General features: G+C 61.7%; 2 protein-coding genes across 3 annotated transcripts; one reads left to right on the top strand and one right to left on the bottom strand.

Moving 5' to 3' along the window:
* Positions 1 to 1211: 1211 nt before the first annotated feature.
* On the bottom strand, positions 1212 to 21093 carry PALM (paralemmin). 2 transcript variants are annotated; one of them, XM_016188965.2, is made up of 9 exons: positions 20842 to 21092; positions 12895 to 12946; positions 12630 to 12710; positions 11817 to 11944; positions 9320 to 9434; positions 8867 to 8888; positions 7043 to 7105; positions 5429 to 5560; positions 1212 to 2280 (listed from the first exon to the last, which is right to left on the bottom strand). In XM_016188965.2, the coding sequence occupies exons 1-9, from the start codon at positions 20844 to 20846 to the stop codon at positions 1811 to 1813; spliced, it is 1068 nt and encodes a 355-aa protein (XP_016044451.1). In that variant the 5' UTR covers positions 20847 to 21092; the 3' UTR covers positions 1212 to 1810. The 2 variants fall into 2 exon arrangements, with proteins under 2 accessions (XP_016044451.1, XP_060037417.1); XM_060181434.1 differs by lacking the exon at positions 5429 to 5560 and having other exon boundaries at positions 20842 to 21093.
* Positions 21094 to 21519: 426 nt separating this feature from the next.
* PRSS57 (serine protease 57) lies at positions 21520 to 24848 on the top strand. Its single transcript, XM_016188903.2, has 5 exons — positions 21520 to 22075; positions 22288 to 22441; positions 22876 to 23020; positions 23401 to 23661; positions 24544 to 24848. The coding sequence occupies exons 1-5, from the start codon at positions 21799 to 21801 to the stop codon at positions 24736 to 24738; spliced, it is 1032 nt and encodes a 343-aa protein (XP_016044389.2). The 5' UTR covers positions 21520 to 21798; the 3' UTR covers positions 24739 to 24848.
* The last annotated feature ends 533 nt before the right edge of the window (positions 24849 to 25381 follow it).

Genomic DNA, 25381 nt, shown 5'->3' with positions numbered 1-25381 from the left:
TGGCCCTGGGCCAAGGCTGAGGCTCTGGCACCGCCCTGCCTGCTAGTTGCCAGGGGGACCCCCCCCCCGCAGGTGCTGGGCCCCACCTGGGCATGGGCAACAAAGTCCAGGAGGCGTGGAAACGGGACACCTGGAGCTGCAGGGCGCGGCCTCCTGGGAACTTGGCCCGCCCACTGGGGGTCGCCTCCAAACCTCCCGCAGGGCAGGCCTGACAACCACTCCCCGGAGCCCCCTATCTGGGACCAGCTGGCCCTGGGTATGAGCCTCCCGTGTGCCCTCCCCTGGAGGAATCAGGCTCCTCCGATGCCCAGCACCCAGGAGAATGGGCCCACCTTGGGGACGCGGGGCCCAGGTGCACGGGGCCACTCAGAATCTCAGCCTCCTCTGAATGCAGGGGCCTCCCCGCCCTCTGCTCCTGAGATGGGGAGACTGAGGCAGGGCAAGTTGGGGGACTAGCCACAGTTTGACCCCTCCCCCAACCCAGGAGTGGAAACTGAGGCCCAGGGATCAAAGACTGAGTCAGCCCATGGGGTGGGGGTCTGCCCCCAGGCTGGGTGAGGGCGCCCTGCAGCCAGGAAGCACATGGGGAACAGGTGAGCTCGAGGAGCTGAGCGGCTGGATGCCGTCCACTGCGTGAGCCACTGTGGAGACAGTGGGGTCAGGCCTGCGCCCCCCAGAGGTCTGGGCTCGAGCTGGGGGGCAGCTGGAGGTGGGCAGGGAGCTGGGTCTCCGTGCTTGGGGTGAGCGCTCATAGGTATGAATAAAGGGGAGCTTTGAAATATGCAAGGGGGTGGGTGGGGCAGCAGCTCTGCTCCCAGGCTCGGGGGCCCTGGAATCAGGATTATGTGTGGAAACTGAGGCAGAAGTGGGGGTCTGCCCCCCAGATTGGAAAGTGGAGGGGGTCAGATGGGGAAACTGAGGCAGAGGTGGGGGTCTGCTGCCAGGCTGGGGGCTTGGGGATGCTGGAGCCAGGAACAGAAGGAGAAACTGGGTCAGGACGGAGGTTTCTCCCAGAGTGCCCACCCAGCAACCCCTGGCCTAGCTCCGTCCCTGGCTGCTCGCCGCCCACGTTAGCCAGCAGAGTCTGGGGCGTCTCCGCCCCCCAGCCCGGGGCTGTGAGCAGCCCCTCACCGCACCCTCCCTGCCTAGGTGTGTGAGGGCAGCGGGCCCCTGCTGACTCCCCATTCATTCAGCTTCTCAACAACAGAAGGTGCGGTTCACACGTTTATTTGCTCCTCTGAGGACACGGAGGACAGGGCCTTGGTCACACTGCAAGCGGGGCCTCCCGTGGGGACCGGGGTACATGGGGCCGCCGCCCACACAGGGCAGGGGCACCTTTGCGGCTGGCCGGCCAGGTGGTGGGGAGGGGCGGCCAAAGAAGTGGGCGCCTGGAGGGTATAGCCCGAGGGACCCTCGCCCCCCCCCCAGACGGTGGTAGGCCATCTTTCCTGGGGGGGCTCCAACCCTGGGCCCACACTACCCGCCTTGAACCCGGGGGGGGGGGGTGGCTGTCTGTGGGTGTGGGGGCCGGGCCCTGGTCCGAGCAAAATGGGGGGTCCACGCAGCCCCCTCAGGGTCTCCGAATTAGCACCAGGAGGAAGTCCAGCCCCAGGGGTGGGGGGGGGTCTGAGCTCAGAAGACCCCACTACGGCCCCCGCCAGAAGCCAGAACTCAGGGCGGCCCCTCCCAGGCTCAGCCGAGGGTCAGAGGGGCCCCGCAGCGGGCGAGGTGGGGGCGCGCAGAGCAGACCCCTGGGGTGCCCGGGCCCTGCGTCTCCCCCCCCCCCCCCCCCCGCAGTCAGTGGCGGGGGTCACATGACGGAGCAGCACTTGCACGGCTGCTTCTTGGGGTCGCTGTCCGGGGCCTCGGTGGGCGCGGGGGGCTGCTCGTCGGGGGGCGCAGCGGCGGGGGGCTCGGCCGCGCTGCCGTTGGGGGGCGCGGGCGACTTGGGCGCATCCCCAATGACCACGAGCTCGGCGGTCACCGTGTCTTGCAGCCCCAGCACCTTCTTGGTCTCGGCCTCGTCCTCCACGCTCTGGTAGCCCATGAAGATCATGGTGACTGGGGGCTCCTGGCCGGCGTGGGCGTCTGGGGGCGCCTGGTCTGGCTCTGCGCACAGCCCGGTGATCTCCCTCCGGGCCGGTGGGGTCCTCGCCGTGGGTGCCGTCTCCTCCGCGGGCCTGGCCGCTGCCTCCTCCGCCTTGTGGATGAGCTCGGCCACCTCGGAGGAGCTGAGCGGCTGGACGCCGTTCTCGGCCGCACCATCCACTGCGTGAACCACTGCGGAGACAGAGGGGCCTTAAGAGGGGGACAGACCTGCGCCCCCCAGAGGTCTGGGCCAGAGCTGGGGGACAGCTGGAGGTGGGCAGAGAGCTGGGTCTCCCTGCTGGGGGTGAGCGCTCATAGGTATGAATAAAGGGGAGCTTTGAAATATGCACAAGGCCCCGGGGTTCAAGGCCCCGGTCTCCATCTGCAGGGAAGAATCCTCAGGAGCACTGGTGGGGCAGGGCTGCAGGGGTCCCTGTCTACCTCCCTTTGCTCTCTTACCTTGTCTCTATAATAAAACAAAGCCAAAAATGGCTTATTTTAAAGTTAAAAGTCTTGGGGCCAGGCGGTAGCACACCTGATTGAGTGCTCACATCACAGTGCACATGGACCCGGGTTCAAGCCCCCTGGTCCCCACCTGAGGACTGAAGCTTCACCAGCAGAGAAGCAGGGCTGCAGGTTTCTCCCCTTCCTCTCTATCCAGTATAGGATAAGTAAATTTTTTTAAAAAGAAGAGGATGGGGGTATATAGTATAGTGGTTATGCAAAGAGACTGCCATGCCCGAGGCTCCAAAGTCCCAGGTTCAATCCCCTGCACCACCATAAGCCAAAGCTGAGCAGTGCTCTGGTGTTTCTCTCTTTTTCTCTCTGCATCTCTTTCAAAAATAAAATAAATAAAATACCCTAAAAAAGGAAGAAGAAGAAAGGAAGTGAAGTCAGGACCTTTGAAGAAATGGACAAAAAAATTTTTTTTAAAGTCTTAATATCCAGTGGCCAAGGAGGGGCACAGTGCCAGGCTCTACAGCGTTAGGCTGAATTCCAGATCCTGCATTGCAAGTGACAGACTGTCTCTCTGCTTCTTTCTGATGAGTAAATTATATATATATATATATATATATATATATATATATATATTATATATAATATATATATAATATATATATTATATATATATTATATATATAATATAATATATATATAATATATATAATATATATTATATTTATATTATATATACATATATATATAATTTATATTATATATATACATATATATATAATTTCCCCAGAGCCCTGCTGGGGATTGAACCTGGCATCTCAGGGCCTCAGGCAGAGGAATCCTTTGCAGAACCACTGTGTTGTCTCCTCAGCCCACAGATCTTTCTGCTTACTTGCTTATTTATTTTGCCAGGGGCTAGGAGGTGGCTCACCTGGGAAAGTGCACAAGACCCTGGGTTCGAGCCTCCAGCCACCTTATGAGCACTATCTGCAGGCTGTGGTGTCTCTCCTGTCTGCCTGTCAGGGCAGGAGTCTTAAATACCTGAAGCCCCATAGGTCCTGGGTTCAAGCCTGGGCACCACCTTATGCTGAGCTGAGCAGGGCTCCAGTTTTTGAGTAGGGCAGGTGATCGCCCCTGATTTTGCTGCAGGGACTTCCCTTCCCGGTCTGTCACCGGCAGGCCTCTGGGGACAGGTCAGCAGACCCAGCCCTGCAGCTGGGAGTGGGGAGGGGATGGTGGCCCTGCCTCCCCAGGCTGAAGGTTGGGCTCCTGGGCAGCACCCGCTGGAGAAAGCAATCTCTTTCATTCTGTTTCCATAAGCCCAGGGGACAGGGCGGATGGGTTTCAAGGTGGGATGACTGGGGGGCAGGGAACCTGAGTCTCCCTGTTACCACGGAAACACTGCCTTCCCATGCAAGTGGCCCAGGTCCGGTCTGACAGGTCCTGGGTCCCAGGGGCGTTGGGGGAGGGTCCCCCACCTGGAGGGCCTGTCCTAGGCTGGGCAGCTGGGCCTGGCTTCACATGGGAGGAATCCCTGGTAGGCATGGCCACTGCATCCCAAAGGCTAAACATGGGACCTCCACAAGTCCCAAAACTCCCTCCTGGGTGTTTGTGCAAAAGGGGTGATGTCACATGCACACACACACTCTTGTCTCTCTCTCTCTTCTGTGCTGTCCATTTGATACACAGAGCGCAAGATTCAGCAGGCAGGGCACACATCTTGCTGTGTGTAAAGCCTTGGGTTTGAGCCCCGACACCACACGAGAGCTTTATGGATGGTGAAGTGGGGTCGGGGTGTCTCTGCCTCTCTGTCTCTCAAGACCTAAAGGGACCCCGTAGGCCACGGAGGCTGCCCAGTGGTGACATGTCACAGAAGACCCTGTGGGCACCGCCGGACACCCCGCCAAGGACAGAGACGGGAACCCTTCCACTTGGAGCCCGAGTGGCCATCCCGCCCCAATGATTTCACCCTTGTTTTTAGAGAGAGAAAGACAGCACAGCACCACCCCACCATCCAGGGAGCTTCCCTCGGTGCTGGCTACGGTGCTCCCCTGTGGCATCAGGGCTAGAACACAGGGCCTCAGGCCCAGCAAGTGGTGAGCACCACCGACTCTGGTTTTGAGAGTGGACTTTAGGACACTCCAGTAACAGCAGAGACCTTGGGGGTTTCTACCCTTAAGTCACCTGTGAGTCCCGGGGTCCCCTCCCCACTTTGGGGCACAGGCTAGTCCATTCCTCTCCTTGTGGCCAAAGGGGACCCCCAATACCAAGCCACAGCTCCACTCCTCCCCAAAATGTTCCCACCAACTCTTGCCCGCCACTGAGTCCTTTGCATGGCTGCACTGTCCCCTGCCACCTGCATCCAGGGGGCTGCCAGCTGGGGCCTCAGCCTTCCCCAGGACACCACCCCCTCCTGTCTCTGGGCACCAACTTTGTCAGAACAGAACAGAACGCAGTGAGTGGCCAGGAGTCAGCTGAGCCAAGCCTGGGCGCTCACCTGCAGGTGCAGGGGCGGGGCTTCTTAGAGGGCGGGGCTAGTTGTGGGTGTGGCTTGACCGACGCGGGACTTCCAATTGGGCTGGGTTTGGGTGGGGAGCTGGCGGTGGGCGTGGCTTTATGGGAGGAGCTTTCAGAGGGCGGGGCTCTCCGTGGGTCTGGGTGGGCGTGGCTTCACATCTGTACTTCATTGTGATGGACAAGACTTCACCCAATGGGCGGGGCTCTCACAGGAGGTGCCTCTGTGTGGGCGTGGCCTCGTCGAGGGCGTCCCTGTCTTTGTGTGGGCGCGGCTGCGCTGGGTGGGGACAGAGCCAGAACCGCGGAGACCAGCCCTGGGCGGGGTTCGGTGTTTCCCTGGACGGGACTGCAGGGCACTGGCGCCTACCTTTGGTCTCGTCCTCGTAGACCTTCACGCCCTGGGGGAGCGGCTGCTGGGGGCTCCGCGTGGAGCTGGACAGCACCCGCGTCTCCCCCGTGACCTTGTCCTTCTCCACGGTGATTTCCACCGAGTACATGGCTGCCACGACAGGCACCGGTTACCGGGGTCCCTGCCCGCCCCAGCCCCCAGGGCTGCAGCCAAGCAGAGCCAAGCGGGAGGAGGTGGCAGGCGCCTGGCAGCCCTTCCCTGCTCCACAGCCTCTGTAGCTCCCCGGTGCTCCCCGGCACCCCACCCGCAGCCCCACCCGCAGCCCCACCCGCAGCCTCTGTGTCCCGCGGGGTGGACGGTGGGACCAAGCAGAGAAGCCGCAGTCCTCTCTGTGTGCACCCCGGAACACTCCTGGCCCCCGTTCCTCGGCACGAGGCGACATCATTCTCCAGAACTCGACCACCAACCCCCTGCACCCCCGGAGCCTGCCTGCTCTCCAGACTCTACCTCCCTGCCTGCCCCCTACCCACCCCCGGTCTGGTCTCGCCGTCAGGACGGGGTGACTCACCCCTCTTTTTTTTTTTTTTGGAGCTTTTTTCCCCCCTCTTGTTTCCGTTGTTGTTTTATTGCTGTAATTATTATTGTTGTGGTTATTATTGCTGTCGTCGTTGTTGGACAGGACAGAGAGAAGTGGAGAGAGGAGGGGAAGACAGAGAGGGGGAGAGAAAGACAGACACCTGCAGACCTGCTTCACCGCCTGGGAAGCGACCCCCTGCAGGTGGGGAGCCGGGGGCTCGAACCGGGACCCTCACGCCGGTCCTGGCGCTTTGTGCCATGTGCGCTTAACCCGCTGCGCTACCGCCCGACCCCTGACTCGCCCCTCTTTACTATAGTACTAGATCCTCCCCCGCGCTGTGACCCCTCCAGGGCTCCCCCCCAGGTCCTGTTCGTCAGTCCTCTCTCCCCTTGGCTCCCTTGGTTCCAGTCCCAAGGTCCTCTGCTGTCTCTCCTGCCCAGGTGGAAGACCTGACCCCAGGGCCTTTGCACGGGCCATGCCCTCTGCCCGACAGCCCCTCCCCAGCTGCCCACCACCCTGTCATCACTTCCTGTGAGTCTTGCTAAAGTGTCACCTCTTGGCCAAGCTGTCCCCTGTGGTCCCCCAAGCTACAGGCTTCACAGCTCTCCTCTCCCCCAAAATGTGCCCCTTGTTTCCTGGCGTGCAGCCCACCTGGGAGCCCCTCCTTCCTGTGGGGATGGGGCACAGCCCCCACCTGGCTGTCTAGGTTTCTGCTTCCCACTTCAGTGAGACTCCCCCTCCTTCCACCCGGGTGACCAGCTGGGGCGCTGCTGACGACGGCTGGGGCGAGCGCTGACCCCGACGGCCCTTTCTGAAGCTCAGGGACTCGAGGGCCAGTGTGGTCACCCTGGGGGGCAACAGAGGATGGGCAGGGTGGCAGTGAGGCGAGCGGAGGCTGTGCTGTGCGGGGAGCCGCGCACACACACACACACACACACACACACACACACACACCCGCCCCGACTTCCGGGAGGCCAGCCTACGCCGGGGTGCCAAGCAGAGGGTGCCCGGCCCCCTCTCCACACACCCCTGCTGCCTAGGCCCCAACCACCCACCTGCTTTCATCCGGGTAGCCCCGTCTGTCATCCTCACCGGCGTGTTGGACACACGTGTCTCTGCTGGGGAGGGGACACAGACAGAGAGAGGGGTCAAGGCATGTGGGCCTGGACACACAGACCCCCACAGACACACCTGGCCCACACTCTGAGCAGTCTCTTCCCCCCCCCTTTTCCTCCATGTCTCTAGTACGACAAAACAAAATCAAAACACCAGAAGTGATGAAGCCAAGTACAGGCACTGAGTCCCACCCATTAACCCCATGGGGAAAAATTTAAAATGATGATGAGAGCAGCCCAGAAAGGGGCACAGTGGCAGGAAGGCTGGACTCCCAGGTGTGAGGTCCCGAGTTCTATCACAGGTACCACATATGCCAGAGGGATGCTCTACTTCTCTCTCATTAATAAAGTAAATACATCTTTTTAAAAAATATATTTCATTTTACTTTTAAGAGAGATGCAGAGAGGAAGAGACAGAGAAACACCAGAGCACTGCTCAGCTCTGGCTTATGGTGGTGTAGGGGATTGAACCTGGGACTTTGGAACCTCAGGCATGAGAGTCTCTTTGCATAACCATTATGCTATCTAGCCCTGCCCAATAAACACATCTTTAAAATAAAAAATAACAGGCAGTCGGGCGGTAGCACAGCGGGTTAAGAGCATGTGCCGCAAAGCACAAGGACCAGCGTTAAGGTTCCCGGTTTGAGCTCCAGGCTCCCCAACTGCAGGGGAGTCGCTTCACCAGTGGTGAAGCAGTTCTGCAGGTGTCTGTCTTTCTCTCCCCCTGTCTTCCCCTCCTCTCTCCATTTCTCTGTCCTACCCAACAACGATGACATCAATAAAAATAATAACTACAATAAAAAACAAGGGCAACAAAATGGAATAAATAAATATTTTTTAAATAAATAATAAACACACAGAGAGAGAGAGATCTACTGGGACCTGAGACGGGGACCTGAGAATCCTGCAGGGTTCAGCTTCCATGCAGTCCAGGCAAAGGAAGGAAGGAGGAAGGACGAGAGGAAGAGACATACACAGATATAAAGGGGGGCATGCCTGGTGCCCAAGTTGCTGGGACTTGCACGCCCCTACCCCATTTTGCAGACATGAATGCTAAGCTCAGCTGACAGGATGGGGTGGGGTGTCCTGGGCGCCCTGCGTGGAGCAGGGAGGGACCCTGCACAGACATGCCATCCCCCCAGCAGAGCCTCAATGTCCTCGTCTGTACAGGGTGGGGTGGGGTGGGGTGATAACTTCCTGGTCCTGCGGCCAGGTGGTGCTCACAGACACTACAGTGTTCAAGGTCCGGGGTTCAAGGCCCTGTCAAGGGGGGCTGTTCAAGGGGGGCTCATGAGTTGTGAAGCAGGGCTGCAGTTGTCTGTCTCCCTCTTCCTCACCCTCCTTTCTCAATTTCCTCTCTGTCTCTGTCTAATTAATTTTTTAATTTTTTATATGTATTTACTCTCTTTTGTTGCCCTAGTTGTTTTATTGTTGTAGATATTATTGGATAGGACAGAGAGAAATGGAAATGGAGAGAGGAGGGGAAGACAGAGAGGGGGAGAGAAAGACAGACACCTGCAGACCTGCTTCACCGCCTGGGAAGCGACTCCCCTGCAGGTGGGGAGCCGGGGGCTCGAACCGGGATCCTTGTGCCGGTCCTTGTGCTTTGCGCCAAGTTTAACCTGCTGCGCTACCGCCCGACTCCCCTTGTCTAATTAATTAAAACCTTACTGGGTTGCCAGAACCCCTCACAGCTCCTGCCCGCCGCTCCCCCTGTGGCCACCAGGGGGCGCCCTGGCCACGTGTTCCCTCCGGAAGCCTTACCTTTGGGGGTGCCCACTGGCGTCTGCAAGGAAGCAGGAGAGAATCAGGGGGGGGGCCCTCCTGACCAGCCCACTGCCCAGGAGGCAACAGCAGGGAGCCCCCACCTTGCCAGGCTCAGGTGCCTCCTGGGTCCACCCAGGCAGCCCCAAACCCTCCCAGGGGACCCCAGGTCAGTGAACCCTGGCCCCCCTTCCCCCTCCCACACCATCTCTGGAGGAGCCCTCTGCCTGGAAGGCACCCAGGGTTTCTCCTTGGCTAACCCACCTACCCCCACACCCCCGGGCCGACATCCCTGCTCCACTGCCCCCCCCCCCCCAAAAGCCTCTAGTCTGGGCCTCTGGTCTGAGTAGAACTCTTCTTCAACCTGTAAAGCCACCTCCTCCAGGCTGCCCATGGGGGGCCCAGAGGACTCCAGGTAGGCCCCGCCCCAGGGGCTGGGCGATGGGGACTCACCTGCTGGGAGTTGACCATCACCTCTGCCTTGGAGCCCTCCGGGGTTGGGCTGGGGACAGCTGCGGGGGCCAGAGACACATCTCCATTCTCCAGGGCTTCAATCTCCGTCTCCAGCCTGGGCAGGGGGCAGGCTGGCTTTATTGCGGTCGGGAGTGGGGGGACTCAGGCGCCGGACAGCTTCCCAGCACCTGCCTGCCATGCCCTCTGGTTTCTTTTTCTTGCTTTTAAAAAATGTCTTTTTTTTTTTTTTTTTTTTTAGAAAAAATGTTGAATTTATTTTGTTTTGTTTTCTTTCTCACAGCACTGCTGAGCCCTGGCTTGATGGTGGTGCTGGGGGTTGAACCTGGGGACTCGGAGCCTCAAGCCGGAGAATCTTTTGCAGACCTGTTATGCTATCACCCCAGTATTACTATTATTATCACTATTGATTTCTTATTTCCTCCAGAGCCCTGCTTTGCTCTGGCTGATAGTTTTGCTGGGCCCTGAACCTGGGGGGTCTCAGAGCCTTTGGCACAAAAGCCTTTTCACATCACCATGCCTATCTCCCCAGCCCTTAAAAGATTTATTAAAGGCGGAGGGCAGACAGCATCATGGTTATGCAAACAGACTCTCATGCCTGAGGCTCCAAAGTCCCAGGTTCAATCCCCCGTACCACCATAAGCCAGAGCTTATGGTGGTGCTCTGGTAAAAAAAAAAAAAAAAAAAAAAAAAAAAAGATTTATTACGGAAAGAGAGAGGGACTGCGTGGTGGTGCACCCAGTTGAGCGCACATCTTACAGTGTGCAAGGACCCGGGTTCAAGGCCCCCCTCCCTACCTGCAGGGGAAAAGCTTTGTGATTGGTGAAGAAGGGCTTCAGGTGTCTGTCTCTCTCCATCTCTATCTCCCCCTTGCTCGCAATTTCTAGCTCTTTCCTTCCAATAAATCAAAGAGTAAAAAGAAAAAAAAAAATGGGTGGTCTGGGAAGTGGCGCAGTGGTAAAGCTTTGGACTCTCAAGCATGAGGTCCCGAGTTTGATCCCCGGCAGCACAGGTGCTGGAGTGATGTCTGATTCTTTCTCTGTCCTCCTGTATTTCTCATAAGTAAATAAAATATTAAAAAATATATGTGCATTTAAAAACAAAAAGGAAAAAAAGAAGAGAGAAGCAGTGCCTCTCTCTGGTACATACGCCAGGGATGTAACTCAGGGCCTCACGCCTTAGTACCCAGTGCTCTAACCACTGCCCTAACCCCTTTGGCTACAAGAGTTTGTTTTCCAGGGGTGGGGGTGGGGTGGCAGGAGAGGCTAGGACACTGTCCCTAGATGGGAAAACATAATTAAATCCACAGTCAGGGGTGGGTGGGGTAATGGAAAAAGCATAATGGTGATACAAAGACTCTCCTTCCTGAGGCTCTGAGGGCCCAGGTCCAGTTCCCAGCACCACCATCAGCCGGAGCTCAGCAGGGCTCTGGGGGAAAAGCTGACAGTGTCCCAGAGCCACCGCTCAGCTGGGTGTGGGTGAGGCGGCAGGGTGGGGGGTGTTCAGCCCTGTGGGAGACGGCCCTAGGGATACTGAGGCCCCTCACTGAGGGGCCAGGATGGCAAGCTGCAGGCAACTAAAACACTCCCTACAGGGCTTCCTGGAGGAGGTGTGCTGGGGGAAGCACAAGCCCCCAAAGCACCCACAGGTGCCAGACACACAGGGTGGGGGGTGCAGAGGTGGGTCCCCTGCTGGTGCGGCCCCAGTGGTCACTGCACCCAGCAGGTGGGGGCTCAGCCTCTGAGGGACCTGCACCTTCCCCATACTTTCTTTAGATTAAAATTGTTTTTTTTTATTATTATTATTATTATTATTATTTAAGACTTTATTTATGAGAAAGATAGGAGGAGAGAGAAAGAACCGGACATCACTCTGGCACATGTGCTGCCAGGGATCGAACTCGGGACCTCATGCTTGTGAGTCCAAAGCTTTACCACTGCACCACCTCCCAGACCACCCTGTTTTATTATTTTTACTAACTGGATAGAGACTGAAGTTGAGGGGGAAGAGGGAGAGAGAAAGGGAGAGAGACAGACACCTGCAGCCCTGCTCCACCCCTGCAAAGCTTTTCCCCTGCAGGTGGGCCTGGGTGTTTGAACCCAAGTCCTTGTGCATTTTAATGTGTGTTCAGCCAGGTACGACAGCACCCGGACCTGCTTTTGCTGTTGGTGCTGTCGGTGTTGTTGCTGGGGATTCACCACTCTGGGCTGTCTTTTCCGGTCAGAGACAGACAGAGGCAGATAGGGAGAGACACACCAGCCCTGAAGCCCTCCCAGTGAGAGCAGCACAGGGCCCGGGGAGCGGGGAGCAGACTCCTGCCTCTCCGAGGGGGGCCGGCCCGGGGACACCCCTGCTCCCCACTGAGGGACCAGTCCTACTTCCTGGGGTCACTTTCCCCTGTGCCAGCCTTTTGTCCCGTGGGGTCACGTCCCAGGCAGGCAGGCCCCCCAGAGCCCGGAGAGACAGAGCGGCCACCCACCTGGCGATGGAGGCCTCCAGCAGCCGCGCCCTCTGCTTGTCCTCCTGCATCTGCTGCTGCAGGGCCTCATCCCCCTCGGTGGCCGGTGGAGTCCCCTCTAGCAGCCAGCGCTCCCTGAGCGCCTTGGACTGGACAGGGAAGGGTCAGCACACCTGCTCCCGCCCTGGACACCTCGTGTCCCCCTGTCCCTGCTCTGTCCCCGCTGTGCCCAACATGTCCCATCCCACAGCTGGGGACACAGACCCCCCGCTTATCCCCCATCCTATCCCCCACCCTGTCCCCCGTGCCCCGGCCTGTCCCTTTCCCTGTCCCATCCCCTGCCCTGTTCCTGTCCCTATCCCCCCACCCCGGCCCTGTTCCCCAGCCCTGTCCGCATCCCGACCCTGTCCCCCATCCTCCACCCTGTCCCTCTCCCCTGTCCCCCCATCCCCTGCCCTGTCCCTCTCCCCTGCCCCCCATCCCCTACCCTGTCCCTCTCCCCTGTCCCTTGCCCTGTCCCCCCCGCCCCGTCCCACATTCCCTACCCTGTCCCTGTCCCCTGCCCCACCTGTTTCCCATTCCCCACCCTGTCCCCAGCCTTGTCCCTGCCCCCTATCCCCCAAGCCCCGCTCCCCATCCCCCACCCTGTCCCCAGCCCCGTCCCTGTCCCCTGTCCCTGTCCCCAGCCCTGTCCCTGTCTCCTATCCCTGTCCCCATCCCTGTCCCTGTCCCCGTCCCTGTCCCCAGCCCTGTCCCTGTCCCCTGTCCCTGTCCCTGTCCCCAGCCCTGTCCCCTGTCCCTGTCCCCTGTCCCTGTGCCCCACCCTGTCACCACCTTCAGGTGCTGCAACTGCCTCCGGTCCTCTTCCAGCTGCCGCCTCTTGCCCTCAATCTCCTCCTGCCGCCTCCTCTTCTCCTGGGATGCAGGGACGTCAGCCTCACCCCAGACCAAGCGCCAAGGATAAGCCCCCCCACCTGCCCACACCAGGCACAAAGCTGTGGTGGTCTGTAGACCGCAGGAGGGAGGAGCGTGAGGGTCTGGGTGCCGTGTCTCTCCCGTCTCTCCCGTCTGCAGGGGTGTGGGGGGCGAGGGTACTCACCGAGATGGCCTGTAGCCGCTCCTGCTGGGCCGAGGTTTCTGCTGCCAGGACCCTGCAGTACGGGGTGGGGTGTCAGCCTGGGGTGCATGTTCCCCAACCTCAGCCATAACAGGGCTCCACCAGGATTGGCCCTGCTGCCGCTGGTGGGGGGGGGGGGTTGGGGGCACCGGGCCGGGCTCTGTCCTGACACCCAGGGAGGCTGAGGCCGGCAGGAGCCATGGAGGCTGGGCCAACGAGCAGAGTGGGCAGAAGAGGGGCTCAGGAAGGAGGGGCTCTTCACCCCACAGGGGCCCAGGCCAGCTCCTTCCTCAGCCCTGCCTGGGGGCCTCCTCCCTCTGGCCTGCACTGGACACTTCTGGGCGTCTGGAGGCCGAGAGGCTACCGGCTGCCCAAGAACACACAGCAAAGAGGCCCAAAGCCCCTGCTCACTGGCCCACGTCTGGGGGTGCAGCCCATAGAGGGCTGCTCAGTGCCAGAGGCCTCCAGAGTGACAGGGTTTGGATGTGGAGGAATGGGTGGGGGCAGCCATCCCTGACCCCAGCCCCAGCAGAGACCCCTTCCCTAACTGCCACCGGGCTGGTCCTGCTTCCCTACTCTGCTGCCCCCACCGCCAGCCAGGGCCCCAGACCCACTCCAAGACAGAGAGAGCAGCTTCCTTCTCACCCCCAGAAGCTGCTGGCCGCAGATGCTCAGTTAACACTGGGACCCAGGCAGCTGCCCCCTGCCCACCTCCCCAAGATTCAGGCTTTCCCGGGGTTGAGGTGGGGGGGGCAGATTCTCCACCCTGAATTCCTGCTGGAGGGAGGTGTCCTGAGCCAGGGAGCCCTTATCTCTCAGGGACTGAAATTATAGCTGAGCCTTTGGTCCTACTGCCCCTGTCCCCATTCCTGGCCCCCTCCAGTGTCAGCACCCAGAACCCTCAGGGTGGGGTCTCCAAAACATTTCGCCACCCCTCCTGCCTCAGTTTTCCCCTCTGAACAACCACTGGCGTGCATCCCCCAGCCCTGTGGTTCTGCAGGGAACAGAGGCCCCAGGTCAGGGGGTGCTGGCTACACCCCAAGTCACACCCCTGGCTCTGGCCCAGATCTGTCCTCAGGCTGGGCTGGGCCCATCCCCACACTCTCTTCTCAGGCCCGGTTTCCTGGCCTCTCTGAAGGTCGGGCTGGCAACCAGCCCCCAAGCCCTGCTGGATGACCCCACCACACCCCACCCCGCCACTGCTGTCCTTCCTGAGCTTCCCGGCATCACCAGCCCCACCCCCAGAGGCTGGGTTCTACTGGTGGAGTTCAGGAAAGGCTTGACCCAGGACTAGGTTGTGGAGACCCTTCTAGAAGGACCATTGGGACGGACACATAGGGTGTCTCACTGCCTCCCACTCCTTGCTCTCCAACTGCCGCACAGGGCTAGCCCTTCACTTTTTTTTTTAATATTTAAAAAAAATTCTTTATTTATTGGATGGCGACAGCCAGAAATTGAGAGGGGAGTGGGAGAGAACGGGACAGAAAGACAGAGAGACCCCTGCAGCCTTGTTCCACCACTCATGAAGTTTCCCCCAGCATGTAGGGACTGAGGGCTTGAACCCAGGTCCTTGTGCCTGGGAACAGGTGCACTCAACCAGGTGCACCACCACCCGGCCCCCTTTGCTGTCTCTCCTCTCTTTGAATCTCCTATTCCCCCATCCGTTCTCTCCCACTTTTCTCTCTTCCCTTTCTCCCTCCTGTCTCTCATCTCTCTCTCCTCTCTACTTTTTTCCCACCAGGGTTATTGCTGGGGCTTAGAGCTGGCTCTATGAATCCACTGTTCCTGGTGGCCTTTTTTTTTTTTTTTTAATTTTATTGGACAAGACAGAGAGAAATTGAGAGAAGAGGGGAGATAGAGAAGGAAAGATGGGGGTGAATGGTGGTGTACCTGGTTGAGCACACATTTTTTAAAAAGATTTTATTTATTAATTAATGAGAAAGATAAGAGGAGAAAGAAAAACAGACGACACTCTGGTACATGCACTGCCGGGGATAGAACTCAGAACCTCATGCTTGAGAGTCCAGAGCTTTATCCACTGTACCACCTCCCGGATGGCCAGCGCACATTACAAGGCACAAGGACCCAGGTTTGAGCCCTAGGTATCTACCTTCAGAGGCAAAGCTTTAAAGCTTTGCAAGTATTGAAGCAGAGCTGCAGTCGTCTTTCTGTCTCTCTCCCTCCTTCCCTCCCCCTCCTCTCTCGATTTCTATCTCTATCCAATAAATAAAGACAATACCAAATAGAGAGAGAGGGAAAGAGTAAGAGAGACTCCAGAAACCCTGCTCACGGCTTGCAAAGTTTCCCCCTTGAAGGTGGGAGCCAGAGCATTGTAAGGTGGGCCCTTGAGCATTGTAACATGAGCACTCAGCCAGGTGGAGCCACTAACTGCCCTTTATTATTTATTATTTTATTTCTTGACTTATTTTCCTCCAACCCTGCTCATCTCTGGTGACTGAACCTGGGACTCTCAGGTCATCTCCTCGCCGGGCTGCAACCGGGAAGAAGGCCGGGGACGGAGCGCCGGACTCCCAGTAACTAGGCCCCAAGTTGCAGCCCAGGCATCCATGTGCGGGAGGGATGTTCTGCTTCTCTCTCATAAATAAGTCTAATGATTGGGGACCCCTAGGGCCTGTCGCTGAAGTGGACTCCAGGGTCTAGGGCCCTCACTGAGGACCCACCAGCTGGCCCTCGGCCTCAGCGCCCCAGCCCTGCCCTCCTGGGGCTTGTGCATCTGCCATCCCAAGAGGCGGGCAGCCGGGTGGGTGCAGAGCCACAGGGGTTGCAGAGAGGGCTGCAGGCTGGGGTCACCCCTCACCCCGGGCCCGGGCTGGCGAGAGGCAGGCAAGGTCAGGGGCCGGGGCCAGGGTGCAGGGTGCAGAGCCGCGGGGTGCAGGGGCCCAGGGCCCCCGCGGGGGCGTCTCCCTCCCCACCCCTCCCCACTCAGGCGCCCGGGTGATGGATGGCGGGGCCCGCGGGAGGCGGTCGTCCTGGCAACCGCGCCGTCACCATAGCAACGCGGAGCCCGGCACGCGGGGGCGGGGCTGGCGCCGAGCATCTCCCGCCCCCATCCCCGCTCCTGGAGACAGGGGCTTCCCGGCCCGGGCCTCAGGGGCTGCAGGGAGGGGCACCTCAGAACCCGCCCTAGCGCGAGGCAGCTGAGGTCACTCCGGGAGAATGCGCAGCTCCGTGAATCCCCGAAAAACAAACCCCCAGGCGCAAGAGGGGGCGAACCCCCTTACTGACGGGACCCCAACAGCAGGTGTCCCAGGCCCGGGCGGAGGGGACCACGGAGCGGGGGGGTCCCCAAGGCTGGGGCAGGAGGCGCAGGTGGACCCCTGGACAGATCATGAAAGGTCTAACTAGCGAGGCTGAGAAGCTGAACTGGGCGCGCAGGCGCCGGCCGGGTGGAGGGGAGCGGGGCGGGGGGGGCATACCGACCCCTGGACACCCCCAGTCCCCCCCAGGGCCCCCCCTCTCCCGCCCCCGTCCAGGCGGCCGGCCGCTCGCGGTGCTCAGAGCCAAGTCGGCGGGCGCGGCGGGGAGGGCGGCGGCCGGGATGAGCTCACGGCGGGGACTGGGTTCAGAGAGGTTCAGAGAGGTTCGGCCGCGGGCCCAAGGTCATCCCGCGGGCGCCCGGCCGCCCGGAACATTCCAGCGCTGCCCAGACAGCTGACCACGACCTGGGGCGGGGCTCCCGGCCCCCAGCCCGCAGCACAGGCCCCCTGCACCCCCACGGGGCGCCCCCTCCCTGTCCCCTCCTGCTCGCCCCCCAGCCGGCCAGCCTCCCGACGGGGCTCGTCCCGCGCGCCCAGCCCGGCCCCCAGAAGGCTTTCTGGAAGGTTCGAGGCAGACAGGCGTGAACCCCCGCCCCTCTCCGGGACTAGAGGTCAGAGCAGGGCACCTGCAGCCAGCAGGCCTGTTGGCCATTAACCTGGGGGGAGGTGCTGGACCCTAGGGGAGGGAGGCTGCAGGACCCCCCCAGTCTGCCCCTCAGGGCCTCCTGACCCCCCCCCCTTTGGTGTGACAAGACATAGGGGTTCAGCAGGGTGAGTCCAGGTCATGGGGGCATGAGGCCCCGGGTCCGATTCTCAGCGCTGCCTGTGCCCGAGTGACATGGGTTGTGCGTTTTCTCTCTCTCTTACAAAGAAAACCTCTGTGCACAAGGGGATGCCGGGAAATTGACCCTGCCCCTGGGCCCCCCCCCCCCAAACACTCCATATGGGGAGAGACCCTCCCCTCAGGGTGGGCATCCCTGGTGGGAAACAACCAGAACTGCCCCCCCCCCCAGATGCGAGTGGAGCCACAGAGGGGCTGAGGAGCTGCCTGGCGGGGGCGGGGGGGGGGGGGGACAGAACGTTCTGGAACCAGGGAAGGCCGGTCCAGCCCCGCAGCCTGGCACCCACTGACCCATCCACATTCAGGGTTGCAGGCACAGCTGGGGTCATGTCTCCTGGAGGCCAGGGAGACCGCACAGAGAGGGCCTCTGGACATGTGGAGTCCCCAGGGTATGGGCTGCCACTCCCAGGCAGAGACTGCTAGTCAGAAGGCCTTGGGCATACTCCAGGGGGTCCCCAACTGCTGGCAGGTGCAGTGAGGAGGCCTCCAACTCCTGAGTTTTTTTTCTCCAGTCCTCTCTCCAGCTCTGGAACCTCCCCCCCCCCCAGGCTCTGCCCCCATCCCTGGGCCCCCACACCACCTCCAACTGGCCTCTTGTCCTCAGGGAGTGTATGCCCAGGCCTTCCCTGTTTCTGCCCTAAGCCCTCAGGCAAGACCCAGGTCAAGACCCCCCCCCCCAAACACACACACAGCATGTCTTTTTCTGGGGCTTAGGCCACCCTGTGGGTCCCCAGGACTCACCACTTTGGACCTCTGCACAGCCCCTCCCCTGATGGACTGGACCCCAGCTCCAGGCCATCCCCTTGTGTGCAACCCTCAACTCAGAGACTACAGCCTACCTGGAGGGAGGGGAGCCTGGCCCCCCAGAAAAGGGCGTACCACCATGGCCAGAGGTAGTCCACTGGGGAAGGCTCCCGCCTTGCAGTGTACACAGTTCAGGTCTCAGCCAGACTCCACCTGGGATGTGCCAGAGCACTATAGGAAGCTCAGGAGCAGTGCCCCCACCCCGTGTGTGTTGTGTGTGTGTGTGTGTTGTGTGTGTGTGTGTGTGTCTACACGGATGAAAAGTTGGAGAGCGTGGACCCACTTCCCAGCACCCAGAGTCCCAGGAGCCTTAACAGACACTCCCATTGTCCTGGGTGTGACCACCAGGCACGGCCCCTTCCCGAGAAGAGCCAAGGGCCGAGCCAAGGGTCGGGTGGAGGGGCCCCTGGGGCCCAAACCAGACAGGCCCCCTCCCAAGAGTCTCCTGGGCCCAGCAGGACACCCGAGAGCCTGCACAGCCCTGTGCTCAGAGCCAGCCCACACAGCTTCCTCCTCCCACAAGGCGCTAGGGCTTGAACCCGGGCCTCAGGCACAGTGCTTTTTGCCCACCGTGCCATCGCCTGTCCCAGGTCAGATATGAAGGGAGCCGCCACCCAGGGTGGATCGCCTGCGCTGGGTTCCAGCCCTAGCACCACCTGGCAGTGTCAGAGCACCAGAGGAAGCTGGGGGGTGGGGGTGGGGGTTCTGTGGTGTCTTTCCTTCTCTCCCTGAGTCAAAACAGAGCAAAGCTGTCAGCCCAGGGCATTGAAGCGGCATGGGCTCTGGAAAGAGCTGGAAAGGCAGAATCGCTGAGTGGAGTCAGCTGTGACGCCAACCACCACTGCCAGGCTCTGTCCCCTCTACCTGCTCCCCTGCCAGCGGGGGGCTGGACAGGGATGGGGAGAGAGGTCGGGGGAGGGGCCACACAGGCTGGGGGGGGGGGCGCTGTGGCCTGCCTGCTTCTCAGTAAACAAGTCAATTTTCCTTCTCTGGAAGGATCACACGGTCAGGGTCAGTTGTTGCCACAGGGCCGCTGCTTTTATTCAGAGACAGAAAACACTGGAGCTTTCCCTGGTACTGTGGAGCCTCTGTGGTGCCCAGGCTCAGACCTGGCCCACAAGCCCTACCCAGTGAATTCTTTTTTTTTTTTTTTTCATTTAATTTACTTATTTATTTATTTTTCCCTTTTGTTACCCTTGTTTATTGTTGTTGTTACCTAGTGAGTTCTTTCTGCAGTTTCTATACAGAGACCTTCAGGCTGGGGAGACAGATGATGGCTATGAATCATGCCAGAGGCTCCAAGGTCCCAGGTTCAATCCCCAGCACCACCATCAGCCAGAGCTGAGCAGAGCTCTGGTTTCTCTTCCGTTAAAACAAAACAAAACAAAAAACATAACTTTTTAAAAATCCCCTCACAAAAAACCACAAAAAACTGTCTTTGAAAGAGATGAGGGCCCTGCTTGGTCTTGGCTGATGGTAGTGCTGGGACTGAACCCAGGGCCTCACTCAGACCTGCACATCCTGAGCTCTGGTGGGCCTAACCCTTAACGCTTAGAAAACTGATAAAAAGTGACAATAATAACAAACAAAGTAGGGGAGACAACACTGGGGTTCTGCTGAGGCTCTGAAGTCTGGGGTTCAATCCCCAGCACCACCAACGTCCAGAGCTGAGCAGGGCTCTGTCTCTGTCTCTGCTGTTCTGTATCTCTCTCCTCTCATAAAAATAAATGACTTTAAAATATATATATATATATATATATATATATATATATAAATGAAATGTTATAGCATATCATTTTACTAGCCAGGTGCTGTGGTGCGGTCCTGGCCCAACCTCCGCGGGTCCCCTTCCTGTCCCCGCGTCCCCCCTACCCAGAGGAGCCCCCTCGGGGGAGGGGGGAGGGGCTGAGACCTATTTTCCAGAGAAACTTTCCAGGCCCGGGCGGGGCAGCGCTGCCCGTGGAGGCGGGTGGGGGACCCCGCCGCCTGGCGAGCGCGCTGGGTGGGGCCCTGGCTGAGCGCCCCGTGTCCCAGCCGGGGGAAAGGGGGTGCGGATGTCCCCTGCGCCCTGTGTGGCAGGCCCGGCGCACCCACCAGGATCCCTGGGGAGCAGCCCACCAAGGCGGAGAGGCGCTCAGGGCAGCCCCCGCACCCCCGGGCGGCAGCCGGCGGCCTTTGTCTGGGGGTGAGAGCGAGGAGAAGCGGGTGTCACCTTCCGCGGCGGGTGGCGGGTGGCGGGTGGCGGGTGGGGCGGGTCACGGGTGTGAATCCCGTCCCCGGAGAAAAGTTGCAGCCGGGAAAACAGGAAAGGCCGGCGGAGCCAGGCGGGGGCCCCTCCCGCAACTCCGGGCGCCCCCCGCCCCAGCCCCGTCCGTGCCTGTCGCGCAGCCCGCAGCGCCCACCTGTGGGAGTGGGGCTCGGGCCCCCCACCCCGGAACCCGCGGATCAAGCACTGAGCACCTGCGGCGTGCGCACGAGCCTTGTCCCCCATCCACAAACCGGCCACCCCCCAACCCCGGACAGCAACAAGCCAGAATCCGCCATGGGCCTTCCCACCCCTCCGCAGGAGCAGCTTTCCGGGAGGTCGGACCTCAGCCCGCCACCCCCCGCCCCCGGAGGTAGCGCGCCCGGGCCTGGGGTCCCCGCTCGGAGTCCCCCTCCCTGCGCGGAGCGGCGGAAGGGCTGCGGCGGGCGGAGCTCTGGCCGCCCAGCACGGGGGGGGGTGGGGTTCGGTCCCGGCGGGCGGGGGGTGCAAAGGCGGAGGCGCCACCCCCCCGCGCCCCTCGGTTTTCCTCCAGGGTCTCTGGTCCCCCGCGGTCCCCGGTCCCCCTCATGGTCCCTGGTTGCCCCTCGCGCTCCCGGTACCCCGCCATACCCCGATGCCCCACCTCGAAGTCCCGGTCCCCCCGACCCCCCAGTGGCCCCTCGTAGCCCCCGGTCCCGCCCGCACGTCCCCGAGTCCGCCAGGCCAGAGAGGCCGGGAGGCGCGCGGGGCCGCCTACTCACTCCATGCCCGGGCGTGCGGATCCGGATCCGAGGTCCTGGGTCCGAGGTCCCGGCTCCGGGTCCCGGTCGGGCGCGGGCGCGGGCGCGGGCGCGGGCGCTGCGGGCTAGGGGCTGGCGACGGGCGGGGGCGGCGGGGGCGGCGGCAGCGGCTCCGGCATCGCCCCGCGCTGTTTATTGTCCGCGCGGCGCGGGGGGTGGGCTGGGCGCGCGCGTCCCCGCCGCCGCCACCGCGTCCCCGCCGCCCCTCCCCGCGCGCTGCGCCTCCTGCCGGCCGCCCGCCCCGCGCCCCGCGGTCCCCGCTGCTTCAGCCCCGCCCGGGTCCGAGCCACTGTGGGTGGCGGCATGTGAGGCCAGCCTCCGGGGGAGCCCCCTCTTGTGGCCCAGTGCTGGGACCCCATCTCCAGTTTCCAGGAGGATCCCCCACATGGTCCAAGGCTAGGGAGGGGGGACTCCCAACAGACCCCACTTAGAGTCAGGGGGGCGGACCCCCCCCAGGCCAGACTAAAGGGATCCTCTCCACCGGTAGCCTGGTGCTAAGCTCCCAGGTCAGTCTGTGGAGACCCCTCACTTGTAGCAAGGTGCTGGGGAAACCCAGGCCTGTCTCCTGGGACCCTCCCCACTTATAGCCGGGTGCTGCCCCCCCCCCAAGGCCAGTCTCTGGGGACCCCGCGTGCGGGAGCCTCCCAGCCCAGTGTCTGGTGCCTCCCACACACACACTGTGTATCTGGGTGCTGGGGCCTCCAGCAGTCTCTGGGACCCTCACCCGAGTCTGTGGGGCCCCCCACTTGTAGGCAGGTGCTGAAGCCCTCAGCCCAGTGTTTGGGGATCCCCTTTTTATAGCCGGATTACCCAGTGGGCCTGCCACAGCCCCCTCAAAGCCCGCTCCTGGCTAGTGGCCATGGCAGGTGTGGGGCTGTGTCTGGGAGACCACAGGGTCAGGCCGGAGTGCCCCTGGCCATGACGGGGCCTGGGCGATGGGGGATCTGCAAGGACCTGCCAGGTAAACTGAGGCAGGGCCTTAGGCTAGGCTGCAGCAGCCGCTGTGACTTTCCGTTACCCTGGCTGACCGGCATCCTGCATCCGACCGCAGCCCCGCCCGCCCCCCACTTCCGGCCGGCGGTGGGGGCAGAGCTCGGGAAGACTGGGGTCACAGCTATGGGGCCCAGAGTGGGGGGCCGTGCTCATCTACTGCTGAGCGGCGCTGCTGCCGTGCTGCTGGCCCTGGGACCCCCAGGTAAGGGGCAGGAACCCCACCTGCTACCTCAGTGCCCCCCGCCGGGACCCCAGTTCGCACTCCGTGGGGACCCCCAGGTGCCCTGGGCACGGCCATGTGGTGCCTCTCCTGGGTGGTCGCCTCTGGGCTTCTCCAAGTCCTCCTCCCTTCTCTCTTCTGGTCTGTCTCCCTCCACCCTGCATACCCCTCACTCTTCATCCCTTCTCCCACAGGCTGCTGGGGGGCCCGGATCGTGGGGGGCCGTGAGGTGAACCCTCACTCACGCCCCTACATGGCATCTGTGCGCTTCCAGGGTGAGCACCACTGTGGGGGTTTCCTGCTGCGCCCCGGCTGGGTGGTCTCTGCCGCCCACTGCTTTGTGGACAGGTGAGTCTGGGGGCCCCACAGGCGGCCTAGGGCCAGCACCTCTGTTCCCGCACCTGCATAGGGGATCCACAGGGCCTGCATTCCCATATTCCCACACCCTGCCTGGGGGGCCCCATAGGGCCCGCACCCCCTTATTTCCACCCCCAACCCCTCCAGGGGCTGGTCCACCCTCAACACCCTCATCCCACTGAGGGCGCCCCACACTCCCCACAGTCATGGGGGGAGGCTGATTCTCAGAGCCCCCCTCCTTGCCTGCAGAAGGGGGGACACTGTGCTGGTCTGGTTTCTAGGTAGGCTGGAAAGGGGGGAAGGGGTACTGCGGAAGCTAGGTCACACGGAGAGGATGCAGGAGGGGCACCTGGGGGGGCTCACCCCATCCTGGCTGTGTCCTGTGACCCTGGAAGCTCATCTAGGACTCCGCACCCCCTCCACAGAGACCTTCGGGCCGGCCTGGTGGTGCTGGGGGCTCACTCCCTGCGCACCCCAGAGCCCACACAGCAGGTGTTTGCCATCCGTGCGCTGGTCAGGCATCCTGACTACGAGCCCGTGTCCCACGCGGGGGACCTGTGTCTGCTGCAGGTCCGGGCTGGGGTGGGCGTGCTGGGCGCGGGGTGTGGGGCTAGAGTGAGGGAGTTGGATGCGAGACTTGGGGTGCAGAGCTGGGGGTGCAGGGTGCAGGGCTGGGGTGTTGGGCAGGGTTTCGGGGCTGGTGTGCAGGGTACGGAGACCCGTGTGCAGGTGCAGGGCGCTAGACTGGTGTTGAGGGCCTGGGGCTGGGGTGCGCGGTTGGGGTGCAGGGAGGGAGACTGGAGGTGCGAGTGCAGGGGCGTTGGGGCGGAGGTTCGCGGTTGGGGTGCAGGGAGCGAGACTGGGGGTGCATGGCTGGGGTGCAGGGAGTGGGGGCTGCAGAGCAGGGCTGTGGGCTCCGGGTTCCAGCCCTTGGACCCTTCTCCTCGCAGCTGAATGGCTCTGCTGCGCTGGGCCCGGCGGTGGGACTGCTGGGGCTGCCGCGGAGGGGCGGCGGGCCTCCCCCCGGCACCCAGTGCCGCGTGGCCGGCTGGGGCTCGGTCTCTGACTTCGAGGAACCGCCTCCGGGACTGATGGAGGCCAACGTGCAGGTGCTGCGTCCGGACGCCTGCAACAGCTCCTGGGGGGGCCGGCTGCGTGCCGCCATGCTGTGCACCCGCAGCGGGGACCGGAGGCGGCGAGGCTTCTGCTCGGTGAGACCCGCTGCCCAGGACAGTGGTGCGGCAGACGCCTCCCCCGACACACACCCCGCACAGGGCTAATGCGGGCCTGAGACCCGGCACTCCCGTGGGGGGTAGCCCTGGAGGGAAGACCCTGTACTCTGTGGGACCAGCCTTGGGTGGGGGACTGGGAAGCTCTGTACCCCCGTAACGGCCAACCCTGGGTGGTGGAGGGGACTGGGAGACAGTGAACTCTCATGGGTGGGGGTGGTCCTGGGTGGGGGGAGTCTGGGAAACCCTGTAACCCGGGGGGGGGGGGCCAGGCCTCGGCGGGAGGCCCTCTACCCCAACGGAGGCCAGCCCTGGGGGGTGGTGGGGGCTGGGAGACCCTGAGCCTCCGGGTGGGCGGTGGCCCTTGGGTGGTGGTGGGGGCTGGTTGGATTTTTGGCTCCAGGCCAGGAGCGGGGGAGGGTGAGTACACACTGAGTTCCCACGAGTACCCAGGTTCGAGCCCCTGCATCAGAGGGAGCCTCACTAACAGACTTTCCACTTCAAACTCAGCTCCCCACATGCATGGGGGGAAGCTTTACAGGTGGTGAAGCAGGGATGCAGGTGTCTCTTTCTCTCTCCCTATCTTCCCCTTCCCTCTCCATTTTTCTCTGTCCGTCCAATAAAAGAGAAAGGGAAAAAATAGTTATATAAAAAAGAAAACATGGTCTAGCTCCGAAGACAATGAGGCGGTCCCGCATCGCTGGTCTGTCCCGGCAGTGTCCACGCGGGGGCAGCAGCGGCCGGTGCAGCCGGGATGGGGTGGAGCCAGAGCAGGCGGCGCTTGGGGTCCCAGGGCGGGGGCCGCGGCGGGGCAGCGGCGGGGCAGCGGGGCCCCGCGCCCTGAGCCGCCCTTGCCTCCTGCAGGCGGACTCCGGGGGGCCCCTGGTGTGCCAGAACCGCGCCCAGGGCGTCGTCTCCTTCTCGGGCATCTGGTGCGGGGACCCCAAGACGCCCGACGTGTACACACGGCTCTCGGCCTTCTCCTCGTGGATTCGGGGTGTGCTGCGCCGAGGGCCCCCGCCCGGGACTCACGGCCGGCCGGAGGGAGCCCGGGGCTGAGGAGTCGCCGCCCTCGGGCTCTAAGGCTGGGGGCATCTGTTCCAAACCAGCCGGCCCCAGGTCACCGGAATAAATCGCCTTCGCTTTGTCTTTGCCGGCACAGCACCTTGCAGGTGTTTCTGTTCTTTTTTTTTTTTTTTTCCTCCAGGGTTATTGCTGGGCTCGGTGCCTGCACCATGAATCCACCGCTCCTGGCGGCCATTTTCCCCCCTTTTTGTTGCCCTTGTTGTTGTAGCCTCGTTATGGTTATTATTATTACCATCATTGATGTTCGTTGTTGGATAGGACAGAGAGAAATGGAGAGAGGAGGGGAAGACAGAGGGGAGAGAAAGACAGACACCTGCAGACTTGCGAAGCGACTCCCCTGCAGGTGGGGAGCCGGGGGCTCGAACCGGGATCCTTACCACGGTCCTTGCGCTTTGCACCACGTGCGCTTAACCCACTGCGCCACCGCCTGACTCCGTTTCTGTTCATTTTAACTTCCCGTAGAAAGAAACAGAGAGATTGAGGCGAGAGATGCCACTCCATCGCCCAGGGACCTTCCCCCAGTGCTGTGGCACCTGCCAAGTGGTACTGGGGCTCAGCCTGGGGCCTCAAGCATGGGCTGCCCCATGGGCTGCCTCTCTGGCCCTTCTCTAACCAC

Source organism: Erinaceus europaeus, chromosome 23 (genome assembly GCF_950295315.1).
Source record: "Erinaceus europaeus chromosome 23, mEriEur2.1, whole genome shotgun sequence".
Taxonomy (NCBI): domain Eukaryota; kingdom Metazoa; phylum Chordata; class Mammalia; order Eulipotyphla; family Erinaceidae; genus Erinaceus; species Erinaceus europaeus.
This window is presented reverse-complemented; position numbering and strand designations above follow the sequence as displayed.